Source organism: Ceratotherium simum, chromosome 14, assembly GCF_057802395.1.
Source record: "Ceratotherium simum simum isolate JZ-2026a chromosome 14, ASM5780239v1, whole genome shotgun sequence".
Lineage (NCBI taxonomy): Eukaryota > Metazoa > Chordata > Mammalia > Perissodactyla > Rhinocerotidae > Ceratotherium > Ceratotherium simum.
Window position 1 is genome coordinate 3,854,663 of NC_141913.1, and position 25,499 is coordinate 3,880,161.

The following is a 25,499-nucleotide window of genomic DNA, read 5'->3' on the forward strand; positions in this document are numbered from 1 at the left end:
AAATCAAAAGAGGTCACAACCTCCTTCAATCTCCATTCTGATGCTCCTTCACAGATGCCTTCCCCAGGCACCCCCCCACCCCCCAAACCAGCACTTTTCTATTCTCCCCGGCCCTGTCCTTACTACCTGCCTCACATTTTACCTAGGTATTTACTGATTTATTTGTCCCAGTGGAATTTGTTCATGCTTATATTCCCAGTGCACAAATCTGGGTTATGATGCAAGAACAAGAAACCAAAGGCTTACTTGTAATAGTTTGTATAGGAAGCTGCCCATACATTCCCAAATCCACACACCAAGGTTAGGGGGCCCTATTCCGCTTACTGTAACCTTGAGGAGTCCCCGCCAGCTGAGTAAATACAACCAGAACTCATAGAAGCACCACGGGACTCAGATAGGCCAAGGGTCTTTCAACACAGCCCTTCACAAAAGCACTTTCACATCTGACTGCAAAACAACCCTGTGAGAGACAAGGCAGCTTTTATTTGTTCCCATTTTACAGATGCAATCAAGGCTCAGAGATGCATTCTTGTAAATGAAGAGCTTCCAGACCAGTGCTAGGCACTCACTCGCCCTCTGGGGGCTGCAGGCAGAAGCTCAAGGATTGTGGAGCCAGGATGCCCCTCCTGTCAGCCAAGAGCAGAGCCTGGCCCAGGGGGCATATGCAGATTTCAAAGAAATTACTAAACCAGTTAAAAGACAAATATTTTAATCTAGTTTTCCCATTTTGTACTAAATCATTAATACAGGTCACAAATTGCATTTATTCGCAAACATCTAGAAAACAATCAAAAGTGTATATATACCTCTCTCTATAGATCTTATTAATAAATTTTATTTGGACAAGAGAACTTGTGCCACAACAGTTTAAACAGCATGATGAAAGACTGCAACACTCCAAGAGTGGTCACAGATATGTACAACATGGGAAGAAAAAGTTGCACCTCAGAGCCGATCATGATCAAGTTAAAAACACCTGACATATAGTATACGTGCTAATAAACTTCCTTCAGGTCATGACCAGCATGAAAAATATCAGGAGGCAGACACTCAGCAAACGTTTTGTAAATGTGTACAGCAATATGCTGCATTTAAGAGTTAAAATCAGATTCTACTTTAGTGTTAGCATCAAGCCCTTAGGAGAAATCCAAAAAAAATCTCCTTCCCCATTTACACACATCAAAAACTATTCACACTTAGGGCCGAACGGGGCAGCTGGCCACAGAACCCACTAGGTCCTTGCCCGCGTGGAAACAGTGAGGGCTAATACTGAAGGTCTCTTTCATATCCTGGCTCACAGCCACCTTCTGGCTATAATTCCATCTATCGGTCATTAAATAAAACCAGCAGAAAGCAATGCAGGTCTCTGGGAATCTCATCCCTTCCATAAGAAAAATGCTCTGCCAATTCAAGTTTCACTCAGTCAGGAAGACGGAAGGATTTAAGGCTTCGGTGACAATTACAATCCTCTGAGAAATTATTTTCCCTTAAAGTCAAGATAAGATAATAGTGTTTACTGTACTTTCTCTTGACTCATAAAATCCCTGGTATTGGTGTAGGCAACTTGCACCTGCAATTAAGTCTGCAAGGGAGGAAGGTCTCTCCTACTCCCAAGGGCTGCCCCAGACCACACACGTGGAGAGCACTGTCGAACCTCAGCCACCTAGGAAGCAGGACAAACACCGAGGCTCAAGCTGTCTAGTAGGTCGAGGAAGCTGTGCTCATGGCATCTTCAGAGATTTTGGTACTGGCAGGGTGGATGCTTGCAAAGTACTTGACGTCACTGTCCCGATCCATCTGAAGAGCCATGATGGTCTGCTCCACGGCTTCCTGATGACAGCTGGCGGAGGTTAAGAAGTAGTCTGGAAGTGAGAAGTGCAGTTACAAACCAAATCAGTCCGTGAGTTCAGTTTTGTCAAGTATATACAGTTCTTAGTCATTAGAAACACAATTTTCTTACAAGTATAAACATAAGTTATGTTGAATTCATAAACAGTAATCCAAACTGATTTGTACTATATGAAAAAAAATCCCCAAACATAAGGGAATTGTAACATTTACCCTGTTTTTTTTTTGTTGTTGTTGTTGAGGAAAATTTGCCCTGAGCTAACATCTGTTGCCAATCTTCCTCTTTTTATATGTGAGCTGCTGCCAAAGCATGGCCACTGACAGACAAGTGGTAGGTCCACGCCTAGGAATGGAACCTGGGCCGCCAAAGCAGAACGCACCGAACTTAACCACTAGGCCACCAGGGCTGGCCCACCCTCATTGTTTTTATAGGATTAAGTCTCGTGGTATTCAACAGCAGGGAAGATAATAAATATACTAAAACTTATACTTGTTATAGGTATTAATTAGCTTAGTAAAAGGAAAAATACTTCCAAATACCAACCCCCCACACCCCCCCCCCACACACAGAAAACCAGAGTCTTCTCTAGCCATTCCATTATAATTGCTATTAAAGAAATTCAAATGAACTCCCAAGGAGAAAAAAGAAGCAATATTCATTTACTCATATTCTGTGAAGCCTATTACAAACTTCTTTCTGTGCTTCACTCATGAATTCATGCCTTCAAATGATATTTATTAGGCATTTTGGGGGGATTACAATAAATAACCTGAATCTTGAGGAGCTTATAATTTGCAGCAAAGCAAATACAATGGGGCACTTGTTTGCAGCCTGACAAATGAAAAGGGGAGGAAACACACTCATGCCTCCCAGCCCCAAACAGCAGTTAACAGATGTCAAGTGGGGTGCACCAAAGGCAATAATTTTTCATAGTCATAAGTGAATATCCAATTTTTCAAACTACTAAGTTTTAAATTATAAAAATAAATTCACCTAGAACAGAAGAGTGATAATTAAAAGTCCCTTTCCTTGCCCTTTAATCTTCTGTGTCCTCTCCCAGAGGGAGCCACTATCAACAACTTACAATATATTCTTCTATCGCAGATTATTCCTATGAACATATAATACTTCTGCTTAGATATTTATCTATTCATGCAGTCTATGAACCTCCTCCCTACCAAATACACATTTCTGCATAGAGGCACCACCTACCTTTTTCTAGTAGGGTTTGTCGTAATGTCTTTGCAAGGAGCACTCTAACGTTGGGAACCCTGTCATTTGCTAAGGTGAGCAAATGTGGCATCAGATGCACAGCAAACTGGTCCATAGGAAGGCAATCGTCTTCAATGACAGTCTGGGGAAAACAAACAACTGCTTTAGATTTGCCCATGTAGCCTACAAAGCCATCATACTAGCTCACGAAATCTTTTAGTAACAAGTTATGTGCTACAGATTTTAGTTCTTGCTTTTTAAACCAATATTCCAGGCACTTGGGAACTCAAAACAAAAATGACATAACTAAGTCCCTCCAGAGACACAGTTTCTCAACTGCTCCAAGGAGACCTGGAGTGTTCACAGTCATGTTCATTTTCACACCTGTGCTACAGGCCAGACCCCGGAGCATCCTCCAATGGATGGCTGGGGGTACGGGGGAGCGGGGGCCAGCTTTGTAAAGAGCTGGGTGGACTGAGGGAGAGAGGATGAGCCAGGCAGATCAATACCCAGTCTGAGGGAACAAGTAACCCTATAAAGAGCCAGATGGCAAGTTCTATTCCTTAAGGATAAGAAAGAGGGTGTTGAGAGGTAAGGAGTGAAAGAAGAAACACAGTTCTATTTTTTTTTTTCACGGTGTACTTTCTTTTTTTTTAATTTATTTTTTATTTTTTGTTTATTGCAGTAATATGGTTTATAACATTGTGTAAATTTCAGGTGTACATCATTATACTTTTATTTCTGCATGGATTACATCATGTTCACCACTCAAATACTAATTACAAGCCATCACCACACACATGTGCTGAATTATCCCTTTTACCCCCCTCCCTCCCCCCTTCCCCTCTGGTAACCACAGAAACACAGTTCTAGATAGAAAAGGGGTAAGTCACACACAGGCAAGTCCTTGCTCACCTGGCAAACAAAGACGAAGGCCTGCCGACCAGACCACTTGGGACATCTACCAAAATTTTCCACAAGCTCATTGATGAGGTCCACTGCAAATGTCGGTGGTGTTGCCGTGTGCAGTTTCTTCACCATCTCACTGACCTAGCAGGGTGAACAGAGAGAAGTGAGAAATACCTTCTGTTCTATGATCTTATTAAATAGTTTGCTCATCTAAAATTGTAAAAATTTTAATACATACCAACTTGTAGGAAATCCAACGAACAGAAGAAACTTTATCTGCACATAGATTCAGGGCAATGGGGCGTAAATAGTCATAAACATCTCTGGGACTATATAACTCTAGAAGTAAAATCAGCTGTCTACAGAAATGAATTATAAAAATAAAAATATAATTAAAATTTAAAAATAAATAACAAATGAAAATATGTTATTCATCTGAATAATCTGTAATACTGGAGAGTATCTGTAAGATAGTATTAATTACACACAGACTGGTGATTAACCTGGTCTCTCATGCACAGAATTACCTCCAGTCTCTGTGAATGTGGAGCTGCATTTAAACACTATGCAAGTTCAAGAAGTATCTCTTCTCCTCAGAATGTAAGGAAAACAAATGCTGTGGAATTCTGTGTCCACAGGGACAGAAAGAGCAAAGTATTTCCTAGTATGTTCAATCGGAACATGGAACACATTTTTTCCATAGTAACTGTTATGAATGTGCTGAAAAAATTCCATCCACAAATCAGTTATCTAAGTAGGAAAGTTCTAGCAGTTTTAGGTAGCCTGGAGTGTATTTGTCAAGGCTCTGAGCAGCCTCCAAGGGGATGATACATTTACTAGGGATAACATAAGAGGTCCTCTAGCAACTGTTCCTACTACATCTGATGAGAACTGAAGACTAACAGATCCACCAGGCTAATTTAAGTAGATGCAACAATGCCCTTGAAGAAATGCCTCGGATACGAATGAGACTTTTGCCTTTCAGGTTTTACGTTTAACGTTATTTATATTTATAATCAGCAGGAAGTGAACTCTAAACATGAACGTAGATAATGTAACAATGTTAAACGCACCCGTGTATATACATAAACATAAATCCTCAAGGAGAGAGGCACACTTATCACCTCTATTTTCTGACACTGCAGATTTTCTCACTGCCCTCCCCTGGATGCTCATGAGAAAGCCTGAGATCAGAGAAGGAAAGTGGAGAGAGGGAGGGATGAGGAGTGACTGCTTAAAGGGCATAGGTTTTCCTTTTGGGATGATGAAACATTCTAGAACTAGCTGGTGCTAACGGTTGCACAACATTGTGAATGCACTAAATGTCACCAACGGCAAATTTGGTTATGTGTATTTAACCACAATTTAAAAAAAAATGAAGGTGAAATAGACCTTAAAAAAACCAGAAAATTCAGTGCTGGCAAGACCTGCATTACAAGAAATAGTAAAGGAATAGGATACCAGACAGAAACTTAGATCTACACAGAGTAACGAACAAACCCAGAAAAGGTAACGATGAAGTACATACGTACCCCTCCCAACACATAGTCTAATAAACTGTTAGAACTTACTCAGCCAGCTCAGCTCGAAAGCGCCAATTTCTACTATTATCTGTCACCAAAAACTCCTGAAGTTGATAAAGATATTCTCTTCTTTTGTCAATATGAAGAAGCTGAAGTAACAAAATAAAAGTATTCACGAGGACAAGGTATAGACATTATTTCTTTTACTAGACTGCTTAAAAATGACGATAAATAATATGCTTAATTCTTCTGAAGGAGTATAGACGTAGTACATACACTTAACTGTTTTAAAAACTGGTATTAACTTCATTTTCCCCTGATAATCCCATTTACCTTCAGGAGTCATTATCCTCTTTTGAAACATTTACTTATTGAGCCAGTGAGTGACCTCCACTGACCTCTCCAGTGCCTTGGGCACAGCTTTGTTATAGCTCCCAACGACTTTAATCACATGACACCCTTGTTACCCACCCCAGGTCCTTGAAGACACTAACTATGCTCTTATTCATACTGAGCTCAGTGGAGGGCACTGTGACGGCACATAGTCAGTGCTCAACAAATGTTTGTTGAGTGAAAAAAATAAAAATAAATTTATCCCAATAATCGCTCTACAAATATTTACAAGTAGGTGTATAGTCAACAAGAGGGAAAACCCTGAAATTTGATATCAACAGAAGCGAATAAACATAACTGTATGCTGAATAGGTAAGAATCACACAGAAAAAAAAAGCCTCAGTTTGAACTTAGTACTCTGACCACACATCTTCAAGGTAGACCTGCTAACGACAAAGCACTGAAGGAAATCTTGAACGTGACTTAGTTGATTTGATGTTGGAATTATTATTGGTGGAGTAATTCTGAAACTATTTCATGTATGTTGTAGAACTGAGCAAAGGACTAAACATGTTAATGTTGTTAAGAACGGAGTTTTTACCATGAGAAAAAAAATATGAAGTGAAGGAGAGGAAATGATATTAGAAGTAGAGATATTAATATGAATTCAATAATTTAAAAAAACCCAAAAAACAAAAATCCCCCTCCTAGTTCCCATCCCCTGAAAAGGCCTAAAAGAAATGAAACCCGGGAGCAATGTGCACATTTACTGCCTGGATCTTGGCTTCTAACTGCCACTTATCACTAAAAAAGACCAGGGTTCTCTGAGAAATAGCTAACTCCAGGCTAGGGCCGAGAAAGGAGAAGGTGGGCCTGGAAGTGAGGATGTGCTTAAAAATGAGGGGACAGATCAAAAGGACACAGGAGGCAGCTGTAAGGGGTTCCTATTAGCCAAATTTCATGTTTAAAACAAATGACAGAAATGGATTACATTACACTGAATAAAAAAAAAATTCTAGAGTCCACACTCATACTAAAAAAACTTCTGAAAAGGGGGAAGGAGAGAAGGGAAAGGTTATCTTTACATGAGAATGCCAACTAATAAATATAGAAGGAACTATAAAAATAGAAAATCAGTATTTGACAACTAACACAGTAACAACTGATTCAGGCAAGAACCACATATAGATGCACGGATGCAAAAGCTCTGGGTGAAAGATTTGGGGGTGGGGTGGGGGGAGATATTCACAGAGTTTGAAAGCATCGACCCACCCAGTGGTTATCAATCACAAAGGGGTCGTTTACAATGGAGAAAGCGAGCTGAGACCACCATAACCAAGGGACCAGACTCAGCATCATCGGTGATCAGAAGAGTCAGCATCAGTCACCCCTGGTGTAATGCACTCAGAAAAACACCCACAGATGGGGAATATTCCCACAAAGAAAACCTGTTTAACATGAATCTAACTGTGTAACAACACAGAGACAATTTCAAATTGAGTGGTATTCTGCAAAACAACTGGCTTGGCCTCTTCAAAAATGCCAATGGCATTAAAGACAAACAGGGAAACTGTTCTAAACTTAAGAGGACTAAAGAAACATGATATTTAAATTCGATATGCAATTCCTGACTGGATTCTGAATCAGGGCAGGGGGGAAGCTATAAAAGACATTACTGGGACAATTAGAGACATTTCAACATGATCTGTATAACATGGTATCAACGTTTTTTAAAAAGTAAGATTACAATACTTCTGTACCTCAAACCTTAGAACTAAAGGAGAACCAATTTCAAGGCTAAAGTCTAAAGAACAATAGTATTCCAGGACTGAATGATTTGTAAAGTCAGGGCTGCTCACCTTAGAGACCGGCGACTCCACAGCGAAGGAGTGAGGACTAAAGGTGCATTCTCAGCCCCCTGGACACCACATAAAGCCTCCAAACTTCATGTTTATGGAAAGTTTTTACATATATTTAATTCAATAATTTTGGAAAAAAGGTACAAAGGCTTGTAACCATGATCTTACATCATTTAAAAATGAAATTTAGCATATGTATTTTTAAATTAAAAATTACAACACCAGCAAAACTGATCAGAATAAGACTTTTTTTTTTTTAAGTCATATCTCACCATTGACTCATGACTACATTTCCTCACATAAAACACAGAGAAATCTATCTTGGTGGTAGCAGAAAATCAAAATTTTAGATCTACAGTGGAATTTTAGTGTTTTTATGCAAAATAATTTAAAAGTTACCTTCAGAAAATCATGCAAATGTTTAAGGACACCTATCCTGACTTCATCGAGGTCTTTTAAAAATCCATTAAAAATTGGAACCAGATCTGCAGCTGTCAACTGGTCTCCAAGAATGACTGCAAGCTCGTGGATGGAGAAGGCTAGTGTTCTCCGCACTTTCCACTGCAGAAATAAAAAGAACTGCGTTAGGCAGCTAAGCACAAACGCTTAGTACTCTAACTTCTACTTCTAACTAATATACGAAGGCAATTTAAATCTGAATGTTATTAATCTCAAAAAATTAAATCAGAATAAAAGTAATAGTAGTAAGAGATTTAAAAATGCCTACTATGTAACACAAACCAGCAGAAAAAATTTAAATTCCTGCATGGTATGTATTATCTCCCTTTGATTTGTGAAGAAATAAATGCTTGGAAATCACTACATAGTTTTTGTAGTTGTCTGAACACTAGATGCTTGATTTACTGATGTCCCACATCAACCAAAGGCGGGCTAGCATCATCCTCGCTTTAATGTTCCCCTTCCGGCTCCTGTACAGCCTATCCTGGATTAAAAAACAACAAAACTTGTTTTTAAGGAACTGGCAATTAAAGAAATACAAAAATAGGAAAATCTTTTGCACACAGCCCTGAACAAGAACTCCTAAACAGAAATGCCTTGCATTTACAGGAAACTTTACATTAAAAACATCTTTTTCTTCATGTTGCCTTAATTTAAAAATCTTTACTTTGTTACTCAGCTGAGAACTTTACCGCTAAGAAGCTGTTTTGAGCAAAGTTTTATTCTTGCTCCCAAACACTAGAACCCGTTCTTGAAATAAAATTTTATACCCATATTCAATATATCAAACAGATGAAGGCAGAGATATTCTGATGGAGGGGAGGAGACGGAAGGCATGAAGCCCCGCCCATCGAGAGCCGTCCTCGTCACCAGGAGTCCTAAGGTACCTGCCCCACAGGAACCCCGAGAGTTCTGAGGAATAAGGATGGAAATCCACTAATAACAGAGGAGAAGTACTCTAAGGAAACTGGGCCTTTGTGGTCCCTTGCCCAGTGCCACTGCTGAAAAAGTGTGTCAACAGTGGTTTCCTAACTCATAGGTAGAGGAGGAACTTCAATTATGTGCTCTTACTTTCAACTTCTAACTTGCTGAGTCAACGGCACTGATTCTTTGAAAAGTGCAGTAATTAGTAAGACATTTAAGGGAAAATCATTCATACCTCAGTCCACATTAGTCTAACCAGACTGCTTTCTTAATAACTGAGAGATTAATTTCACCAAAGCAATAGGTTTTGTGGAAGAGGGGAAAAATTCTGTTACACGGAAACCAAACCTAACAGCAGGGGAAGTTAAGTCAACAAAGCCTAGGAAAAGAGCCCCCCAAAAGTCACAGATATGCAGACAAAACGCCCTAGGGTCAACGCTTCACATCTGTGTTCTTCCAAGGGGGTGGGGGTGGGTACAGGGCAGAGCAGCCCCATTAACCCCTCCCCTGCACTGCAAAGCCCTGGACTCAGGACTGCTAAGGTTTAAAAAACAGTCAAAGAAGTGTTTATAGCATTGTTTCTAGGGGGAAAGCTACATCTATACATAAACTCTAGACAATAACACATTTGGAAATTAGGAATTTAGGCATGTCAAATGTGATGATAATTTCTAATACTTTAGATAAAAGAGAAGCCACCAAACTGTGGAACTTGAACCATGCAAAAAGAGAGCTCTTTGATATTACTTTTAAACTCTTCTGCACATAACTTCCTGTAATACCAAGTACTTGCCAGAACATGAACAGAAATTCTACTAGGTTTTGAAAGGCGAAACACTGTGCCTTCCGTATGCACGTCTGATTAATTCCCTAGTGGCCTCACTCACCTGCATGTCTGACGCCAGAGTCTCGTAAGTCTCTCTCAGGCAGTGCCAGTTCTGCCTGCCGAGTGTCAGGGCCACGCCTGGAAGGCTATATGCACAGTGCTTAGCAATTTCAGTATCCACCGTCTGTGCACGAGAGGGGTCAGTCATAGACAAATACTGATCTAGGAGAGCCTGTGGCACAACATCCTAAGGAAGAGAGACACGACAGTGATGCACCAGGAGCAGCTGACACATAAATTAGCTAAACTTATTTTTAAATATATGGATTTAACATAGCATCTCAAACAGTAGAGAAAACAATCTCTAATTTTCAGGTATCTAGTAAGTGAAAAGAGCTAAGAAAAACATGCCAACGGAAAAACATATAAATAAACAACTCCAGGAGAAAAACAATGACTCAGATCCTAAAACAGAGAACAGCTTAAGGGACAATTAGAATTGATTACTAAATTTCAAAGATACACTAAGACTAAGAACAGCACCTTTCAAATGTGGGCAAAGATCATAAAGTCTGATGTAACCTAATGAATGTGGTAAACAGGCACGCCCGTGCACTATTACCAACATGTATTTTAAAAAAACACCACCACCCACCGTTAGACGGAAACTATAAAAATTTGAAGTATATATATCTCTAACCATTTGTATAAATGTGAGGAAAAGAAGAATGTATGTATAATATAACTTGGGAAGGATATAAAAAAGAAAGGTAAAATTGACAGCTTTAGGGGAAGCAAAGTGGATGGTGGAGGAGAAAAACATCACTGAATGCTTTTGTACCTTTTGAATTTTGAACCATGTAAACTTGTTAGCTATTTAATTTTACTTATTTATTTATTTATTCCCCCAAAGCCCCAGTAGATAGTTGTATGTCATAGCTGCACATCCTTCTAGTTGCTGTATGTGGGACGCGGCCTCAGCATGGCCGGAGAAGCGGTGCGTCGGTGTGCGCCTGGGATCCGAACCCGGGCCACCAGCAGTGGAGCGCGCACACTTAACCACTAAGCCACGGGGCCGGCCCATAAACTTGTTAGCTATTTAAAAAAAATAAATTAGGGGCCGGCCTGGTGGCACAAGCTGTTAAGTGCGTGCGCTCTGCTGCGGCGGCCTGGGGTTCGCAGGTTCGGATCCCCGGCGTGCACCGACGTATTGCTTGTTAAGCCATGCTGTGGCGGCGTCCCATATAAAGTGGAGGAAGATGGCCACGGTTGTTAGCTCAGGACCCATCTTCCTCAAGAAAAAAGGGGAGGATTGGCATCAGATGTTAGCTCAGGGTTAGTCCTCCTCACAAAAAAAAAATAAATAAAAAAAAAAAATAAATTAAAATTGAAATAAATTCATGCAAAGAATGAGACAATCTGTTTGTCTTGACAAGACATCTACAATAAAAGTGGTAAAAAGCATGTTTCAAAACACCACGAATACTGATTCCATGTTTAATAAACAGAACAAACGAAAATAAAGAACATATACCATCTGACCTAGGAAATCTACTTATAAAAATATATAGTCCCAGAAGCAAACAACACACATAATGATGATGAATGTAGCACTGCTTGTAAAATCACAACAAAACTTAACCTGGATGCAGGTAAGGAGCTGGTGAAGTACGAGCACCTTCTCAGAACGGATAACGACACAGCGCTGTGTGGGGGCTGTGCTGCTGGTGGGGGGAGAGTCCTTACATGCTCATACGGAAAGATCTCCAAGACACAAGTTTTAAAAATAGAAAAAAAGGGGCCAGCCCTGTGACATAGCGGTTAAGTGCGCGTGCTCCGCTGCTGGCGGCCTGGGTTCGGATCCTGGGCGCGCACCAACACACTGCTTGACAGGCCATGCTGTGGTGGCGTCCCACATGAAGTGGAGGAAGCTGGGCACAGACGTTAGCCCAGGGCCAGTCTTCCTCAGCAAAAAGAGGAGGATCAGCATGGATGTCAGCTCAGGGCTGATCTTCCTCACACACACACGCACACTAAATAAATAAGTAAATAAATAAGTAAATATTTAAAAAAAAGAAAGAAAGAAAGAAAGAAAGGCAATTTCACTAATTCCATAAGCATATTTTCCCACCTTAAAAATCTCTGAAACTGGAGTTCACCTTGTCATTGACGGCACTTTATAATGATGTTCAGTCATTTTTTCATGTTTTCATCCCTGAAATCAAGCTGTATCATAATTCTTGGCAACTTAGGCCTGATGAAATATCTAGGCATGATGGTATGATTCTATTTGTCTTCAAGACAAAAACGGGGGCCGGCCCTGTGGCTTGGTGGTTAAGTGCGCGCGCTGCAATGCTGGTGGCCCGGGTTCGGATCCCGGGTGCGCATCGAGGCACCACTTCTCCGTCCATCCTGAGGCCGAGTCCCACATACAGCAACTAGAAGGATGTGCAGCTATGACATACAACTATCTACTGGGGCTTTGGGGGGAAAAAATTAAATAAATAAAATCTTTAAAAGACAAAAACGGGTACATATGTACCCTAAAAAAATTTATGAAGAAATACAGATGGCACAGTGATCTGAGGTTACTGTGAATGACGAATGGGCTCACAGGTGTGAGAAGAGGTCCATTTTTTTTGTGTGTGTGAGGAGATCAGCCCTGTGCTAACATCTGCCAATCCTCCTCTTTTTTTTTTTTTTTTTCTGAGGAAGACTGGCCCTGGGCTAACATCGTGACCATCTTCCTCCACTTTATATGGGACGCTGCCACAGCATGGCTTGCCAAGCAGTGCACTGGTGTGCACCCAGGGTTCTGAACCGGCGAACCCCGGGCTGCTGCAGCAGAGCGCATGCACTTAACTGCTTGTGCCACCGGGCCGGCCCCAGAAGAGGAACATTTTTGCTTATATTTTACTACTCTCTTATTTGAATTTTCTTATCGAATATGATAAGAATATGATATATTATATCTTATCGAATATATTAGTCAATCTTTAAAAAACCTCCTTATAAGAAGGACCCAATTCAGTGAGAAATGGGTTTCAAAGAGGAATTAACAACACCTACACAAAATAAAGCATTTTTTTGTCACTTACTTGTACTTTAGATCTCCTTTCCTCATCAGGACTAAAACTGCTATTGGTGCTCAAGTCCGAATCATTGTGAATATAGCAAAGGCTGGAGTCCATATTCTGTCAGGAAAAAATATTTACTTAAAGCACTGTCCTGTCTGTAGGTTTCCTTCATTTAAACTACCTTATTACTTACCTTTCAAGACTGCCAAAGGTACAAAGTCATATAAATTCTTCATGCTTTTAAAAGTTTATAAACATACCTAAGATCTCATAAGAACTTACCCCTGCCTTAAATCAAACTTTCTGAATAGGTTGCTAAATGTATCAAAATGAATTTCAGAATCAAACTTATTGAAAAGGAAACTTAGAAGTAATTTTGAAATGGCTCAAATATCTAAAATTGCTTTATTTATAAAATAGTATGTAGAGGGTTGCTTTCAGTCAACTGTTTTAGAAGCCACAAATATCATATACGGTTTTTCTTCTATTGTTTCTATTCTTGGCTATTTCTAATTTCGTAAATATATTTTTTAACAGTCCGCAAAAAACCCCAAAACAAAACACCTTCTTTCCTTTTTCTTTTTCTTTTTGGTGAGGAAGATTAGCCCTGAGCTGACATCTGTGCCCATATTTCTCTATTTTGTACGTGGGATGCCACCACAGCATGGCTCTACGAGTGGTAGGTCTGTGCCCGGGATCCAAACCTGCGAACCCCAGGGTGCCAAAGCACGCGAACTTAACCACTATACCACCAGGCTGGCCCCAAAACATCTTCTAAAATGCAGCAATATCACAGGACTCAAATCTCCAATGATGATAAGTGGTCAGGGTTTCATTCTGATGTACTACTATTATACAAGATTTCTAACTATACCAGATGTCATCTAATAAAAAACAAAACAGACATCCACTAAAGTTCTAAGAACCCTCTTGCCACCCCCAATGTGTATGCAGCCACTCTTTCCTGAGCTTATCATTCAAGCTGCTCTGATCTGTGACCATTTGATTCTGACAATCTGACAAATCCCGTTTATATAAACAAGGCATAAGAAATACTGATACCAAATGATGCTGGCTTGGTGGCATGTAGCAGGAAATCAGGGAAGGATCATAGAGAACAGCTCGAAGTACACAGCGAAGATGATGCTAATAACAGTACCCACCCTCACACTCGAGTCCAGATAATGCCACTGGCCCTCCGCAACATGGCCTCAAGTCCCGATCTTCTGCTCAGAATACTGTGTTGCTTGCTGCAGTGAAATGGTCCGATCAGAAACAAAGCACCTCTCCAAAAAGAAAAGGGAAGAGTTAATTATTCTTGACAAAGGGCTTTGTTTCCAGTAAGACTATTTCACTGCAGTGAGCTACATTAACATTGAGGCTACCAAACTGGTCATGTAGACAGGATCAGGATTTACTTTTCCAAGCACTGAACATGACACTAACGTCACAAAGATAGGATGTGGTGACAATTACTTTTACTTTATATGCAAAAGGGGAAGCTGAGAAAATTAGTAACAAACAGAATGTACTAACTAGACACTGACTAGCTACAACCATTCCCCAACAAGGGACTTCTGATTCAAACTGCTCTCACGTGATAAACACTTTACGGAGGCATTACCTCAACAGCATCGCTGACAAAAGGCACGGAGACATCAGGATTTATTTTGCAGTTTGGTAGCTCATTTACGCCCAGCTCATCCTGCACATCACTTCTCTTTTCTGCACCACTAGCCTCTTCACGAGCGTCCAGACTGGAAGCGCGCAGCGCAGCAGACAGCACATCCACTTGTGCTGTAGGGAAATGGCAAATGAGCAGCAGAATTACAATGTGCTTGCAAGTTTTTCCTCCCTTTGCATTATATGTTATCAATGAAATGTATACTTTTTTGACACTGCCATCAAAAAGCTGAAAAAAAAACTCTACTGTGGTGAATCATTAGTCCTCCAAGAGAAAAAGTAGAAAACTAATATGCTTTCATGAGATTAAAAATGTTTATCTACTACTGTACATTATTCTGCGTTAGTATGAAAAGAGAAATGCTATCTAGTTTTGGAGGTGCTTCCAGTTTATTAAAAGGAGTCAATTTCAGTATAAGTTAACTATGTTTTGGTAGTGCATGAATCGAACTGACAAGGCTTACTTACTAAGCTATTTTAGCAGAAGAGCAGTCACACAAACCCTGCCAACATAAAACAATGGTAATTACAAAGATTTTTGTTGCAGTTACATTTAAACATCTCATATCTTATTCCAGTTTACTTTTCTCTAATTCTTTTTGAACATAATATTAGTGATTTGTCCCAAACACAAGATCCCAAATAAGCACTGCTTTGTTTGCAACAAACCAAATGACAACTTACCAAGTAGTGGTTCTTAAATCTGGCAAATGGCACTGTCTGGGTTGAGTTACTCCTTTTTTATAAAAGTGATTTAAAACTAGGATTTTTCCTTCCCCCCCAAAAAATGAGAAATTTAGCAAAAAGTATTGCTTAGTATTACTTCAAGTAACAATCCAACTGGATGCTCAAAATATAAAAATTTATAAATTAAAATTTTTTTTGTTCAAATTTGTTTAGTACCAAGATTAGAAAGTGTACCCCCACTCTACTTACAGATTATAAAAGAAGCAATCAGAGTAACTATTTTATTAGGATAAGCTATTACTAAGCTGCAGCATTTATAAAATTCTAGTCTAAGTTCATTAGGTACCTGGCAATAGAGATATAAGATACACACAGGATGAGGTTCTATTCTATTAGGTCATTATTTGCTAACTTAAGTAAGTAAACTGAAGGTATTAATCATAAAAAGTTACTCATGAAAAGTATCCTCAATCTTTTGAGCAATGCAGCTGAAATTTGTACTAATCCTTTTAATTACTTTAGCTCCCCCTTTTGGAATCTTTTAAGTCTCCAAAATGAAATCAAAATAGTACTAAAGGACACTGCACAACACATAAAGGTTAAAATGTTTTGTCCCACATAAAATGCGTGTGTGTGTGTGTGTGTGTGTGTGTGATCCCTAGTACAGCTCAATTCTGTTTCCTGGGAAGTAACTAAAATCAGAGCCTTACACAGAAAATGCCTTAAATAGGTCATTTATCTCGAAATGGATTACCTACTTCTCTGTCTACGTTAATCTTTATTTTTAGGTTTGCACATTCATAAAAGTCTAAATGAGTTCACTGTGAAGTTACCTTCTTCAAAAATTGATATAAAGATCATGAAGAAAGAGCCTAGTGCTGATTCCTGAGGAAATCTGATGCTTACACTCTCCAGCCAGAGAAGGAGGTAGAATCTAACGCTTGGCTAATACTGAAACTTCAGCAGGATACACCACCGTGTTGAATTTAAGAAAACTAAACACACAGGTCTTTACCAAGATCTGCACTTTACTTTCAGATCCAGTGTGGACTGAAATCCCAGGAACCAGAGCTCACTGAACCATGGATTTGTACAGAAACAGTGCCTAGTGACTCATGCTCAGAAATAGAGACCACCTGGAAACTTTGAACTTTACTTCTTCCCTGAACAAGCTGGGACAGCTGAGCTAAACCTTTATAATCTCTATAATCTCTATAATCTCTAACTCTTCCACAAAATTCACTGGTGGTCAGTCACAAATTCCTAACAATCTGTTGATCTCAATCAGCAAACAATATGATTTTTCTAACCGTGACTGCTAAAAGGGTCCACTTCTTCCACTGGGCCTAACTGGAAAGAAATCTGTGTTTTGTGAGCTTGGGCAGTTTTTCTTTTTGTAGTATATGAACCTAGCTGTGTTAATCAAACTGGCATCAACAATTCTACTCAGTCATTGCTCAAGTTCAATCCTCAATCAACCTGGCCATCCCAAATGTCAGGGTGTCGAACTATCCTGGACGAAGACAGACAAGCCTCAAATCCCCTTGGTGAGCATTTTGGAAAAGGGGATCTTTTACACCTTCATATTTTACTACTTCCTTTTCTGGCCTTCCATGTAGGATCTGTTTCTGCTCTATAACCAAGAAAGGGCTTTCTTTTCCTGACAGGAACATCTCATTCTACTCCCTGGAAACGCTTAAATTTTTGACCAAAAGCCCGCACACAAAAACCCCCTATCAATGCTTCATGAAGGTAAGAGTTAAATTAGCAAGACTGTGAAGCAAAGGCTGCCCTAAAAGAGAAAATACTTAAGTCTTGCTATTATTTCCCATGACAATGAAAAGATCAAGTGAGGAGGCTTGTGAAAGCTCCCCTTCAACTCCTGGGGGCAGGCCCTACGATGGTTTCTCTGGGGAGTGCCTCCCCACCACCTTGCTGCCCAACTGTCGTGAAAAAATTTATACGTGCAACGTAACTAGTTTAATCCCCGGTCAGAATCTAGTTTCCAATTTTGGACTTAAGTTCTGCCTTTCAAAAAGGTAGACATTTTCTGACAGTCTGTGGGAAACAACTGCCCACAACACGAAGTATCCAGACTTAAGCTATACTCCTTAAAAACCCAACCACCTTGCAGCACTATGGAAATCAAGGCATCGTTACTGAAATGAACACACCCTCAGATTTCAGGAAGATCAAATGCTCAAGAATTCTGTAGCCTAAGCAGAAAATGCCAACATGGCCCCTCAACATCATCCACAGAACATCTGCCATACAGGCAGTTCAGTACTATCTCACCCTCCTGGGCTCTCTGAGGCTGGGGTTTCTGTCTGGGTGGTTGCTGCTGTATGTTTAGTGCCTAGGAGAGGATCTGGCACATAGAAGGCACTGCATAAGTAATGCTGAATGAATGACTCAGTCAACAAATATGTTATGGAAGGATCACCATTATGAAGAGAAAGAACAGGACAAATTTACATCGTAGCAGGTTTAAGAACTGAATTAGAAAGAAAATTGATTAAATCACAACATAATATTTGTATTAAAATCTCTCAACTGCAGCCTGTAAATTTACAGTACAATTTTTTTATTGAGGTCAGAATAGTTTATAACATTGTCAACTTTCAGGCATACACTATTATTTATCAGTACACCATATATATGTGCCCCTTTTGCCCACCCCCCTCTAGTACAATTTTAAGTTAACAGTATTAGCCATCTTTGTAATGACCCTTGTGTACATGTAGGTCTTTTTAAAAAGCAAACTATGCATATTACTTTTAGCTTATTTTTTAAAAAAAATTTAAAGTAGCTTATTCAATATTTCAGTTCATATTTGTTGCATGCGTACTATGTGTCAGAGAACTAGGAGGGACTGTAACACAGTGAGAACTCCCACAACAGGCTTAAAGCCTAGCTAACAATCTTCTTTTCATAAAAATGGAGTACAAGAAAAACAAAATATGAGAGTTATTGAAGTCTGATCAACCAAATAAAAGTTAAGTTGATAAATGATAAAACTTACTTAGACAAAAAGCAGAAAGCTGTAAAGACAAACATTTATGAAGAGTTGACTGTCCTAAGCTGTGAACACTCTTAGTTTTAGGTGTAATTTTCTCTGTGTCTCAATTCTCCTCATTTGGAGGTGGAAGAGAGTTGGAGGGATGGAGGGAGAACGTGAAACAAAACCCTCAGTACTTGATACATCATCAAGCTGTCATAAAATGCAGCAGAGTGGTTAAAGGGGGGTAAGAAGCAATGCCAGGAGCCACAAATGAAAATAAGCAAAGAAAGTGAAGCTGTATGATTTCATAAAAAATAATCTACCATGAGAGACGAGAATAGGATATTCTATTGAAAATATTCAGTCTTCTGTTCTTGCCTTTGTTTCAGAACTTAACAAAAAGGAATGAACTACGGATACATGGAACAATAAGCATAAATCTCAAACACATTATGCTAAGTGACAGAGGTTAGACTCAAAAAGGCTTATACTGCTTGATTCTATTTATGTGGCATTCTGGAAAAGGCAAAATCATAGGGACAGAAAACAGATCAGTGGTTGCTAGAGGCTGGGATGGAAGGAAGGAAGGACTAGAAAGGGGGGCAAGCGAATGTTTTGGGGTGATGAACTGTTTTGTATCTTGACTCTGGTGGTTACACGCAACTGTATATGTTTGTCAAATCTCACAGAACCGTCCATTCAAAAGGCTGAATATTACTGATATAAATTATATCCCAATAAACCTAAAAAAAAAACGTTAAAAAGAATAAAACTGACCATCTGCCAGTTACATTAAAATAACTTTCAACAATCAAGGACATGAATTTGCCTTTAATCAAATCATTTAATTTTCTCCAAGTGTAAAATTATAATAGGAAATCTTTAAAAATCATGATAAATTAAAGCCAAATAAAGATAACTGCTTTACTTTACCACCAACGCAATTTTCAAAGTTTAAACACAGTAAGGTTTTGTATGTTTCAAAAGGATACTGAAGATATCACTTTATCTGCTTTAAAAATGGATATTTCCTAACACTGAGTAAGCTGACAGTTTAGTAATTTTAGTTTTTGGAACTAGACGGAAAAAAAAAATCCACAAAGTGATATAAGATCTGAAGACTTATAGTTGTGGGATTTTTTAAAATTGTTTTTGTTTTAAACAACATTTCAGATTTCATTGAATGGTTATAGAGAGACATCAGGAAGGCCCTTGTCTTCACAGGTGTAGAAAGAACAGCTGCACCAGGTTCCAGCCCCATGGATCTGAAACCACCTCCCAAGCCCAGCAAGCAGAACAGCTGCTTCAGGACATCTCACTTCACACACTGACACACATTCTGTTTACTTAACATAGAACAACCTTAAAGCTGTTGTTCACAATGAAAGGGTCAAGGTGATACATGTGTAACCCAATGGAAAAAAGTAAAAACTGAAAAACAAAGAAATCCAAATGACTCTTGTGAGCGTCTACAGCTATTAAAACATCATATTCCACAGGGAAATAGATAACTTTGTTTACTGTTAATAGACTATAGTCTTTCCGTGAAAAACAACACTGCACCTGCTGCTATTTCATAAAAAAGCTAATGAGACCCAGAGCAAAATAGTTAAGGCAGAGCTCAAGATTTAAAATTGTAAATGTAAAAACGCTGTTTGAATGATTGTGAAAATTTCAGAGAGTGACTTGGGCATCAACAAATCTGTATATGCTACAGTTAGGAACAAAATGATGAGCTTATTGCAACAAAACTTCCTAAAAATAAGATATTATATTTATCAAGACAAGAATGTATAATGACGATAGTTAAAAAAAAAGTTTTAAAGGCAATTTTTCTGGAAAAATAACATTTTATATCAACTTTAGAAGAAAGAACTTGACTGACTCTCTCATACCTTTAACATCTGGATCGTCAATATGTGGCTCCAGATTTTCTATCATTTCTTCAAGTTCCTTTCTGGTGGCCATGGTGATATTTGAAGAACCTGGTGTGGTGACTTCAGGTGCTTCTTCTGGTGTCTCTGGGCTGAGTTCATTCCCAGAGCCCTGCTCAAGCTCTATATCTAGATCTATTTCAGGAAGAGGAGTCCTCCAGAAATGGAAGGAGTTGTACAATTCCTGATCTAAGAAAGCTGAATCTTGTGAACTGGTGCCAACCTCTGGCCGTAATGTAGATTTGTAGTTACCAGGTTTTTTATCATTCTCATTACTAGCTGCTTCCTGATGAGATTCTGAGGACAAAGTACAAAGTAAAGAGTTGTCCACTGAAACACTTATTTCACCTGGAGACTTCCTAGATGTTTCAGCGTGATCTTCCATTGTGTTTTCCAGTTTGACACTGGAATTACTGGTACTGGGATCTGAAGTAACATCCTCTGGCCTGATTTGTATATCCTCTGAGACTTCTTGATCTCTGATCCTTTTATTGTTTCATTTGGGGAAAAAAATGAAAGTATAAAAATAATTACTGAAAAAAAATCAATGAAAGATACTACATAAAGCATTTAGACATGTTAAATATTAAAAGTTAGATTATCTGTACAATTGAGTAGTTTATGTATATTACTGATAATGCTGCTTTTTCCATCAGTTGTTCTGTGTTCAGAGATGTAAACATCTGTTAAGCATAAGTCTAGATATTAAAGCATTATATATTAGTTGGAGAAGATAACATTTAAGACCCATGGGATTCTATAATACCATGTTAATTTCAATAATAAAAAAAACTAAAGAGAAATAGTAGAAAGATAAATTCCTACAATGCATTTTAAGACAGACATTACAAAAATTATCTGATTTTTAGGATTACGGTACTGCCACTCTGCTCCGATGACATACCAAAAAGCTGAGAATTAGAACCTATTTGCTTACATAAAAAAATAGAAAAAAAAAACCACCTTTACACAGCATTAGACAAGATCCTTATTTACTACCTCACAAAACGTATTAAAATCCACTTAAGTGTAAATACAGTTATTTTTATTTCTTCCACACTTTCCAGCTCTACTTCCAAAGGTTTTCCCAAAATGGAGTCATGACTTAATTGATAAGGACAGATGGTACAAGATCCTAAATTAAAGCCCATTGATTACCGCCATCCATTATCTAAACTAAAGCACTACAATAAGTTTTAATGTTTATCCCCTATATTTTATTTGACTCAAATTTAACAAACATGTATTGAGCACCTACTAGGAGCCAGGAAATGAAACCGATATCGAAGACTCATATGTGAATGAGATGCAGATCTTGCTCATGAGATTACAATTAGAGGCAAATAGGAGAAATGAACATATAAGCAAATAATTGCCAGAGTGGTAAGTTCAGACGGATGCACAATGAACATGGACAGCAGAGATGGGAGTTGAAATTAAAAGGCTTTAGAGGAAATGATATGAGTTGTGTTTAGAAGAACTAATAAATGTTTACGAGGCTAAGGGAAAGAAAATGTATTCAAAGAAGAAATAGAATATGCAAAGGCAAGAGCAACAGAAGAGGTAGAACACTTTCAGAAAACAGCAATTGAGTTCACTATGGCTAAGAGTAGGAGACGATGGACGACAAGGATGAAAAACTTTGCAGGAACCACTGTACTCCAAACTAAATACCTCTGGAATTTATCCTATGGGCTACAGGAAATAATGTAGAAATTAAAAGAATTATGTTTTTAGGTGTGTTATTTTTGAAAGACCATTCTGGAAGAAGTGTAGAAAATGGGTTGGACGTGAGACAGGAGGCAGGAATTACAGAAGAGCAAGTGAGAGATAGTGATGACTTTCTGAATGAAGGCAGTGTTTCTGGGGCTACAGAAAAAGTAAACACATTTAAATGTTGACAAAACCAATAAGATCTGTTCACTATTGCACGCTGGAGATGAGAGACAAAGGGAGGAATCTAGGAAGAGTTCCAGATTTCCAGTTAGAGCAATTGAGTAGATGCTGGTAGCACCAACTAAAAGTGAAAAATGCAAGAATAGTTTAATAAGAAAGCAAATGAGTTCTGATTTGGATAGGCTGAGTTAGGTATCTGTGTCAAATTCTAGGTGGTGATGTGTATAGGAAGTGGTCAGATGCTGGAGACAGATTTGGAGGTTATCAACTCAGAAGGACAGGTGTGGGGCTTAGATGTGTGTGAGGCAAGAAATACGAATGAAGGAAAACACGACAGTTGTGTGGAATAACAAAGAGTGAAGCATTTTTATTGTATAAAAGGATGGTAAAGATGAATATATTTTTAGGCTTAGAGAAAGAGGTCACAAGAGATGAAGGAATTGAAGACACAGGAGACTGATGAAATAACTAAATAAAGACACTGAAGAAAGCAATGTCTTTCTGAGAAGAAAGAATATGGGCTGAAAAACACAGGTGCACAGATTAAATGAGTGAAGAGACACCTCTTTCTAAGAAATATGAAAGAGAAACAAGGACAGATATGTAGGTAAATTTGTAAGGTGAGTGTGGGGAAAAAATTAAAGGTGCTCCCTTGAAACATTATGTGCCTTTAAACATACCCAATAAAAGATACTAAACAGGAGGCTTACTAGGACTGTGCAAACGGAAGGTGACGTTAATGCTCACATAACATCCCGGGTAAACAGCCACCATACATGTTCTCATGAAATTATCACCTTCCCTCTGATTAGGCTTTATCTCATAGTAATGTTCACATCGTTTTCAGAAACATCTTTTTTAAAAACACATGATGATTATTTTCAAAAAATTTAAAATACAGATAAAAATATTTAATAAGTCATCTGAAAACACACCATGCAGTGACAGCATTTTAAATTCTGGTGTTTATCTTCTACTCTCATAACTATAAAATATATAGAGTGTACACGTAATAAAATTCTGTTACAACTGCAAAAGAAATGGATTGTAAGCTCTCAGATTCCTTTGCAGCACTGGTACTATATTAATATAAAACTCTAAGCCTTTTAGGGACTCAGATTCCACAATTACTCCTTATTCATAAAAATGAGGGATTGGCCCAGATGACCTTTAAGATCCTTCCCTCTCCAAAACAGTTCTTGAAGCTAGTGCTATTATGCAAAATAAATGCCTTCTCTATGTGTATGAATTATATACTATTTTCCAATCAGGTTTGTCCTTATTAAAAGATATTTTTTTGTTTTGCTTTAAAGAACAGTAGTGGGATAACTGCTGAAATTTGAATGAAGTCTCTAGATTAGATGACAATATTCTATGTTAATTTCTTAATTTTGATAACTGGACTGTAGTTCTGTATTAATGTCTGTGTTTTGAGGAAACACACAGTGAAATATTTAAGAAAGGCAAAAAGAATATCACGTCTAAAACTTATTCTCCAAGAGTTCAAAAAAAAAGAATAATAAAGTATGGTAAAATGTTAACATTTGGAGAATCTGGATGAAGGGTATATGGATTCTTTGTGCTATTTTCACAGTTTTTCTGATATCATGCAAACTAAATTTTAAAAATTATAGTAACATGATATTTTTTGGCCAGGGTAGAGAGCAAACGGGCAAAACTTGTAAGACTTTATCTATTACCTGATGATTTTAAGAAATTTCCCTTTAAAATACACAAAAAGAACCCAATTAAAAGGCCATTCAGTACGTAAAACTATTCCAAGGGCCTGAAGTTCTTTGATCACTATCTCACCATAGTATTAGATTAAATTTTAATATTCTTAGCAGAAAAAACAAAGAATGACTGGCAAACTCATTCTGTCTAATGTAAAATTACTAGTTTGTTCAAACTTAAAACTCCTAGTACAGTTTTAAAGAGACACAAACTTTTTCCCTAGTATTAAATTCTGGGAAGAATTACTACATATATGAATAACAGTTGCTTCAAACTGTCAAAAATATAAATCTTATAAATACTGATTTTTCCTGGAGCTGGATAATAGTCAATGCAAGATCAAGCTGCTAAATGTCAAAAGTCTGATATTCTTAATTGTCAACTTTGAAATGCTATTATACAAGCAAACATTGTTTTGAAAATTGAGGAGACTTATGATTTTGCATAATGAGAGAATTGTCCTAAGAGACTGTAGTAACAAGAGCACCAGAAGGTAAGCTAGAAATTTCTCTCAAAAGAGCCTTAAGTTTCCTTTAGTGTCTACATAAGTTTACAGTTAACATTTCAGAGTTCTTGACTAAAGACCATGGGCCTAGAAAAATAAAGTACACGTATTCCAAGAAGAAACTGATGTGTGGAACATCTGGTTAAGGAAGCACTGTATCCTGAGATGGAAGCAAAGAACACTCTCCAACATATGTCTTTAAAGTACTGTGAATTAACTAATTGAAGTTTTAACAACAAAGAAATACTTGCAAATTTGTACCAATAACAATCAATTTTACTTGCACATAGTTGGCATTAAGCTAAACTGATAAAAACTAACGTAAGTGGTGTAGTTACTTAAGGCTTTTGAGATTAAATCCATTATTTCCTTACAATAATTCATTCAAGTATGTGCCAACCATGTGCCAGGCCCAGTGAAGGTGTTAGTACACACAAAGATAAACAACTCGACTGCTACATCGGAGGGACCTGTAGTCTAAGGGATAATATGTGCAAATATACAATTAAAACGATGATTAAAATTAGTGCTCTCTTTCTAGTGCTATTGACAGCCAAGACACAAAAGCTCTGAATTTCCTGAAAAACTCAGGAAAAGATTCTTGGAGATGGTGAGTCTAGAAACAGCAAACACGCTGACACTCACTCTGTTAAATATGAAGTATGGATGGAAGAGGACAGCTTCCCAAATAGATGGCAGGGAGAACCAAAAGAATACAGTGTATTCAGAGAATAATATAATAGTTGGTTTGACTAAATAGAAAAGAGAATGCTTATTTTACATAATTTAAAAATACAAATTTGAATGTTTAACTCTGCTTCTGGAAGTAGCCTTCATTAACACCTTCAAAGAAGCATTAACAGCCTGATCCAGGCTCAGTGAAAGATAAATCTGGTATATAAAGTCAGAGGTGTTTTTTTTTTTTTTTTGTGAGGAAGATTAGCCCTGAGCTAACATCCATGCCAATCCTCCTCTTTTTTTGCTGAGGAAGACCGGCCCTGAGCTAACATCTATTGCCAATCTTCCTCTTTTTTTTTTTGCTTTTTCTCCCCAAAGCCCCAGTAGATAGTTGTATGTCATAGTTGCAC

The 25,499-nt window shown here is 38.2% G+C and overlaps 1 protein-coding gene across 5 annotated transcripts in view; it reads right to left on the minus strand.

Annotated features, from left to right (window-relative positions):
- Positions 1-692: 692 nt before the first annotated feature.
- The window catches only part of PPP4R1 (protein phosphatase 4 regulatory subunit 1), a 65,371-nt gene continuing 40,564 nt past the window's right edge, over positions 693-25,499 (minus strand). For 4 of the 5 annotated variants that reach the window (XM_087438911.1, XM_087438908.1, XM_087438912.1 and 1 more), the window contains 10 exons: positions 20,238-20,761; positions 14,596-14,768; positions 12,993-13,088; positions 9,956-10,141; positions 8,085-8,246; positions 5,542-5,642; positions 4,209-4,329; positions 3,977-4,111; positions 3,062-3,203; positions 693-1,862 (listed from right to left, as the gene is read on the minus strand). In XM_087438911.1, the coding sequence (XP_087295037.1) occupies positions 1,699-1,862; positions 3,062-3,203; positions 3,977-4,111; positions 4,209-4,329; positions 5,542-5,642; positions 8,085-8,246; positions 9,956-10,141; positions 12,993-13,088; positions 14,596-14,768; positions 20,238-20,761 (1,804 nt within the window). In that variant the 3' untranslated portion in view covers positions 693-1,698. The remainder of the gene's footprint in view (positions 1,863-3,061; positions 3,204-3,976; positions 4,112-4,208; positions 4,330-5,541; positions 5,643-8,084; positions 8,247-9,955; positions 10,142-12,992; positions 13,089-14,595; positions 14,769-20,237; positions 20,762-25,499) is intronic. The other variant, XM_087438913.1, reaches the window with a different exon arrangement.